A 7,142-nucleotide genomic window follows, 5' to 3' on the forward strand; every position below is an offset into this window, starting at 1 on the left:
TTTACACATGGAAAGGGAGTGGACACAAGCTCTACGTACACTTCTGATTTCCTCTTCCATCTGGCGGAATAACAAGTAAGCATTCTCCAAGCTCGCACCAATACTACATCTTCCCAGCTGCCTACATTCAGCTTTATTGTGGTGAAATACGTGTAAAATGAAATTTAACATTTTAACCATTTTTAAGGGCACGATTAATGGCCTTAAGCACATTCACACTGTTGTGCAACCATCTTCACCACCGTCTCCAGAACTCCTTTCATCTTGCAGAACTGAAACTCCATAACCACTAAACAATGTCTTCCCATTCCCCACTCCCATTGTCTGCAACCACCTTTCTGTCTGTCTCTATGAATCTGACTATTCCAGGCACCTCCTATAAGGACAATCACAGAGTATTTGCCCCTTGGAGCCTAGCTTATCTTACTTAGCACCATGTCCCTGAGGCTCATCCATGTTGTAGTGTGTACTAGAATTCCTTTTAAAGCTGAATGTACATATATAGCACTTTTCAACACCCTTTATCCGTTGAAGGACGTTTGGGTCATTTCCACCTTTTGGCTATTGCTAATAGTGTTGCTATGGACATGGGTGTACAAATAACATGTTTGAGTTCCTGCCTTCTTTTTTTTTTTTTTTTTAACTCTTCCTCTGTCACCCAGGTGGGAATGCAGTGGCGTGATCTTGACTCACTGCAACCTCCGCCTCCCAGGTTCAAACAATTCTCTTGCCTCCACCCCGAGTAACTGGGATTGCAGGCATGAGCCACCACGCCTGGCTAATTTTTGTATTTTTAGTAGAGACAAGGTTTTACTATGATGGCCAGGCTAGTCTCAAACTCCTGACCTCAAGTGATCCACCTGCCTCAGCCTCCCAAAATGCTGGGATTACAGGTGTGAGCCACTGCGCCCGGCTGAGTTCCTGCTTTGAACTCTTCTGCGGATATACCCAGGAGTGGAAATGCTGGCTTCAATAGTCATTCTGTATTTTTTTAGGAATTGCCGTGCTGCCTTCCACACTGGCTGCGTCGTTTACTTTCCCACCAGCAACACACAACGGCTCCCACTTCTTTGTATCCATGCCAATACTTGTTGTTTTCTAGTTTTCTTGCTTTTGTTTAATAACAGCCATCCTAATGGGTAAGAATTGGCCCTTCCATGTTTAAGTGTTTTTTTTCTCTCCTTCAAAATGCAAGTCTCCCAGAAGCATTCAGGGAAGGGCTGCGTACAACATCAAGTGTCTGCATTGCTTTAGCACCATTTTTCTTATACAACATGAGGACCCAGGGCTTGTCATGAAATTCTAAAACTCCTCTAAAGCAATGCATTACACTGGTTTTTTCTTTTCCTCAGCTCGGCAGTGGGCACCCTACAGGCAGTCGGCACCGTACAGGCAGTCATCTTCTTTTTTTATTACTTATGCTCCTTGTCAGGGTTGAGTGTGTGACTTTCCCCACAGCAAACGCTAACTGACCGAAATGCTAGACACCCAGAGACAAGCACAGGCAGCCACCGGAGCCGCCGAGGCCACTGTCACTCAAACTCCAGCCCACCAGGCCCCACTGAAGCCAGAGTGCGCAACACGCCTTGTTGGCAGGGCTTCCTTCGGGGAATGGGCTCAACTCACCAGAGCTTCTTCAGATTGCACAACAGGTGCTTCAGTCCCACACACAGAAGTCTGATCCCGAAGTCCCCAAGGGCGTTGTCGCTCAGGTCCAGCTCCACCAGCTTCTGGTTGCTGCTGAGGACCAAGGAGATGTCGAAGCAGCACTCATGCGAGAGGCCGCAGCGCCCCAACCTTCGTGCCAAGAACAGAGGCAGAAAGCGTCAGAACACATCTGACCAGAGAACTCCGCAATAGAGAAAGCGTCAGAACACATCTGACCAGAGAACTCCGGAATACAGCACAAGGTACACTGGGAGGTCAGCCCTCAGGCTCCCCAGTCACAGCAGAGGGAGCACCTGTCAGTGAACTCCCGGCGGTAAACAGTGCCGGGCGCATTGCAGTCACCCCCCAGACAAGTGAATGGTGCACTCCTGGCTTGTAAGTGAAACGGGCGGTGAGGGCCTGTGCACCCCACCTCCTTCCCTCGTGTTCCTAACTGTTGACGAGCCCACAGTCGGCTGCCCTCGCCAGTGCTGCACTCAGCTATTTCTCGTCTTTACCAACATTGTCACCCCATTGTGCTTGACGATTTCATCCCAGCCATCCATCTATATTGAAAGGAAAAGCAGCTCTGATTCTTTTTCTCTTTTTCTTTTCTTTTTTTTAGAGACAGGGTCTCACTTTGTTGCACAGGCTGGAGTGCAATGGCGAGATCATAGCTCACTGCCACCTAGAACTCCTGTGCTCAAGGGATCCACCTGCCTCAGCCTCCCAAGTGGCTGCAAATACAGGCATGTGCTACCATGCTTAGCTATTTTATTTATTTATTTATTTACTTATTTATTATTTTGTAAAGACAAGGTCTCACCAGCTTGCTCAGGCTGGTTTTGAACTCCTGGGCTTATGATCTGCCCACCTCAGCCTCTCAAAGTGCTGGGGTTCCGCACCCCGCTGCAGCTCTGATTCTTTATTGGTTTCACCGTTACACACATGCACACAAAGACACACACGCACATCACTACCACCGTCACCACTACCACCAGCAACAAAAATTTATCCCTGTCGTGGGGGCAAGAACGACATTCTAGTTTCTTTCCAGGGCAATAGCTCATAGGTCCTGGAGCCTGTTAGATCACCTTCCCTTCTGTGCCTATCTTTACACCAACTTCAAGCAAATGGACAAATGGATCTCTACTTATCTGCAAAACATCTCATTGTCACCTACCCTTTCCTGTTTGTGTCTCCCTCTCCAGAATCATACAGGGGCACTGGCAGTGGGGAGAGAACTTGGGGATGAAGTTGGAGAAATAAGGTTAAGTGTCCCAAGGAGCCAGTCTCCAGGGTACGACAATTTGAAATTTTATCAGAAGAGCAAAGATCAAGAGAGTGTGATCTACACACACAATGGAATACTGCGCAGCCACAGAAAAGAAGGAAGTCACACCTTCGAAGCCACGTGGATGGAACTGGAGGCCATCACCTTAAGTGAAACACCTCAGACACAAAGAGTCAAATACCACACGTTCTCACTTACGAGTGGGAGCTAAACAAAGGGTAACATCCACACAGTGTGGAACGATAGACACTGGAGCCTCAGAAGGCTGGGAGGGTGGGAGCCAGGTGAGGGCTGGAAAATTACTTATTGGGTACAATGTTCACTATTTGGGTAAGAGTTACACAAAGGCTGGGTGCGGTGGCTCACGCCTGTAATCCCAGCACTTTGGGAGGCCAAGGCGGGCAGATCACGAGGTCAGGAGTTTGAGACCAGCCTAGCCAATATAGTGAAACCTTGTCTCTACTGAAAATACAAAAATTAGCTGGGCGTGGTGGCCCACGCCTGCAATCCCAACTACTCGGGGGGCTGAGGCAGAAGAATCGCTTGAACCCAGGAGGTGGATGTTGCAGTGAGCCAAGATCGCGCCATTGCACTCCAGCCTGTGCGACAAGGCGAGACTCCATCTCAAAAAAAAGGAGGGGGGGTTACAGTAAAAGCCCAGACACTACCACTGTGCAATAATATATCCATGGAACAAAGCTGTGCTTGCACCCCCTACATCGACAAAAATAAATAAATAAAGTAAAAAATAAGGAGCGAGCAGAGAGAAAGCATTTAAGCCACGGAACAGCACAACCAAATCAGAATTTTCTAAATGACCATCTTACTTTTGTGTGGAGAATGGTCTGGTGAGGGAGAAAGGCAGACACAGCGAGACCAGAGCCAACATTCATTCAGTGTGCGTTTCTGACCACCGACAGGGACTCAGATGCCTGTCCCGGCGTGGCAAAGAGGACGGCAAGACAAGCAAACGCAAACCCTATCCCCGGGGAGCCGATGGTCTAGGAGGTCACCGTGTGTCCAGGCAAGTGGTGACGGTTGCTGGACCTGGGCTGGTGGGGTGAGGACGAGGAAAAGTGGAAAACAGCTCGGGTAGAAGGAAAAATTGGTAAAACTGGTGACAAGGTGAGTGTGCTGAGCCGGAGAGGAAGGTAGGAAAATGTCCTAGAGTGGCGGCCTTTAACACTGGCTGTGCGGCTCCTCAAAAATGCAGACGCCTGCATGCATCCACAGAGCAGGGAATGAAACAGAGCCAGTGAGACAGCCCAGGCACAGAGCCTGCGGCGTGTGGATCTGAGTCATGGTGTGGGAGGGAGCGAGCACATCATCATCATCATCATTATTATCATTATTATTATTATTTTGAAATGGAATCTCGCTCTGTGACCCAGGCTGGAGTGCCATGATGCGATGTCCGCTCACTGCCACCTCTGCCTCCTGGGTACACGCGATTCTCCTGCCTCAGCCTCCTGAGTAGCTGGCACAACAGGTGAGAGCAAGCACCCTGCAACATTTCAACCCATACAAAGCATTCTGACCAGGCTGGGCAACGTGATGAGACCACATCTCTACAAAAAAAATACACAAATTAGCCGGCGTGGTGGCGCACGCCTGTAGTCCCAGCTACTCGGGGGAGCCGATGTGGGAGGATTGCTTGAGCCTGGGAGGTCGACGCTGCAGTGAGCCGTGATCACACCACCACACTCCAGCCTGGGTCACAGAGGGAGATCCTGTCTCAAAGAAAAAAAAAAAGTATTTTCATAGTTTTTAGCTGAGGTTACCATTGTGGTAAATGGCAAATTCTCCAATTCTCATCTATGAACATGGTCCATGAGGAATTATTGAGCATCATGGTCTTTTCAAGAAATGACATTTTTTTCAGTTCCTCCTTCATTCTTCCCCACACAAAACTTCCCCAGCTGGCCTCCAATCCATTTTGCCTTCTCACTTGTTCTGGGCTGAATTGCACGCCCCCTCCCAAAATTTACGTGTTGAAAACCTAATCCTCAAGACCTCATAATGTGGCTGTTTTGGGAAATGGGGTCTTAAAAGGAGTGACTAGGTTAACATTAGGTCATGCGTGTGAGCCCTAATCCATCAAGACTGTCCCCGTAAGAAGAGGAGACTAGGCCACTCTTTCCCCAGAGGGAAGACGACGTCAGTACACAGGGAGAAGGGGGCATCTACAAGCCAAGGAGGGTGGCCTCAGAAGAAACCAACCCTGCTGACACTTTGATCTTAGACTTTCAGCCTCAAAACTGCAAGAAAATAAATTTATGTTGTTGAAGCCATTCAGTCTATGGCACTTTGTTACAGCAGAAACCACACCACAGGCCAGGAGCTGTGGCTCACACCTGTAATCCCAACACTTTGGGAGGCCAAGGCGGGCAGATCACCTGAGGTCAGGAGTTCGAGACCAGCATGGACAACAAGCAGAAGCCCCATCTCTACTAAAAATACAAAAGATTAGCTGGGTATGGTGGCGGGTGCTTGTAATCCCAGCTACTCAGGAGACTGAAGCAGGAGAATCACTTGAACCCAGGAGGCAGAGGGTGCAGTGAGCCAAGATCGACCACCGCACTCCAGCCTAGGCAATAAGAGCAAAACTCCGCCTCAAAAAAAAAAAAGAAAAGGAAGAAACCACACCAGCAATCTGGTCCTGAAGATCTTTTTCCAGTCTGTTTTCTCTCTCTCTCTCTCTCTCTCTCTCTCATATGAACTTGCAGTCACACAGATCACACGTACGGGGACTCACCACAATCTCCGAATGTTACAGTCAGGATGCTGGAGCGTTTCACACAACACTCTCATCCCTGGGTCCCCCAGAGAATTGTCACTGAGGTCCAATTCAGTTAGACTCTGGCTGGTGCTGAGAACTGAAAAGAGGCCCCGGCAAAAACTGGAAGTGAGATGGCTGTTCACCAATCTAGGAATGAGAAGGAAGACAGAGAGAAAAGAAATCAGCCTTGAATAATAACTAACTGGAGCTGGGGGCACCAGTTCAGAGAAATGCCTTCCGGGGATTAAGAAATGGGTCACGAAACCAAAAATTACTCCCAGAGAAATGAAGAGGGCTGGATGAGCCTGTGACTGTGGCTGACTGTGGCACCCTGCAGCCTGCTCCCCAGTGTCCTTCTCTCTCGCCCTTACCAGTCCACTGTCCCAACATGGCCCTGAACGTTCTGTGCTGGGTGACCAGAGGGCAGTCCTCACTCTGGGCTACACAATAGCATCAGGAGTGCTCACAAAAATCCTCAGGCCAGGTTGGGCGCGGTGGCTCACACCTGTAATCCCAGCACTTTGGGAGTCTGAGGTGCGTGGATCACTTGAGGTCAGGAGTTCAAGACCAGCCTGGCCAACATGGTGAAATCCTCTCTCTACTAAAAATACAAAAATTAATTGGGTGTGGTGCCACGAGCCTGTAATCCCAGCTACTAGGGAGGCTGAGGCAGGATAATCAATTGAACCTGAGAGGTGGAAGTTGCAGTGAGCCAAGATCATGCCACTGCACTCCAGCCTGGGCAACAGAGCGAGACTTCATCTTGAAAAAAAAAAAAAAAAAAAAAAAATCCCAAGCCCAGGCCACATCCATGGAAATAAAATCAGAATCTCTGAGGTGCAACCAGACGAATTTTTTAAACTTTTTTTTAGGTGTAACCCAAGTTGGAATGCAGTGGCATGATCACAGCTCACTGTAGCCTTAAACTCCTGGGCTCAAGCAATCCTCTTGCCTCAGCCTCCCGAGCAGCTGAGGTTACAGGCATGAGTCACTGTGTCCAGCTAGATGGATCTTTTTTAAATGTCCAGGTGACTCCAACATGCAGTCACGTTTTTGCCTTTGTTTTTCTGTAAAGAAGTGCTCTCACTTTGCTGCTTGGGAAGGACTTGAATTCCTAGCTCCAGGCAATCCCCCCATCTTGGCCTCCCAGAAACCTAGGATTACAGGCATGAGCCACTGCACCCGCACATGCAGTCACCTTTGAATCACCTGTAGCTCTCATTCAAATGCAAAGTCTAGCTCCCTAGGTCTAAGATTGGGTCCACGATCCTGCATTTCTAACAGATGCTCAGGCTTCTGGTTCTCAGAAGGGACTGGAACATACAAAGCAAGCTCCTGCCCTCAGAGGAAGGCAGCTGCCATCTAGAGAGATGGATGCTGAGCCCCCTCCAGGGCTCCAGTCAGAGTCTGTCCTCAGAGGAA

General features: G+C 49.0%; 1 protein-coding gene across 3 annotated transcripts in view; it reads right to left on the reverse strand.

Annotated features, from left to right (window-relative positions):
• The window catches only part of NLRP3 (NLR family pyrin domain containing 3), a 31,339-nt gene that overhangs the window by 12,328 nt on the left and 11,869 nt on the right, over positions 1-7,142 (reverse strand). For all 3 annotated transcript variants that reach the window (XM_023216110.2, XM_023216112.2, XM_023216109.2), the window contains exons 6-7: positions 5,697-5,867; positions 1,627-1,797 (exon numbers count right to left, since the gene is read on the reverse strand). In XM_023216110.2, coding sequence (XP_023071878.2) covers positions 1,627-1,797; positions 5,697-5,867 — 342 coding nt within the window. The remainder of the gene's footprint in view (positions 1-1,626; positions 1,798-5,696; positions 5,868-7,142) is intronic.

The sequence above is a fragment of the Piliocolobus tephrosceles genome, chromosome 1, assembly GCF_002776525.5.
Source record: "Piliocolobus tephrosceles isolate RC106 chromosome 1, ASM277652v3, whole genome shotgun sequence".
Classification (NCBI taxonomy): Eukaryota; Metazoa; Chordata; class Mammalia; order Primates; family Cercopithecidae; genus Piliocolobus; species Piliocolobus tephrosceles.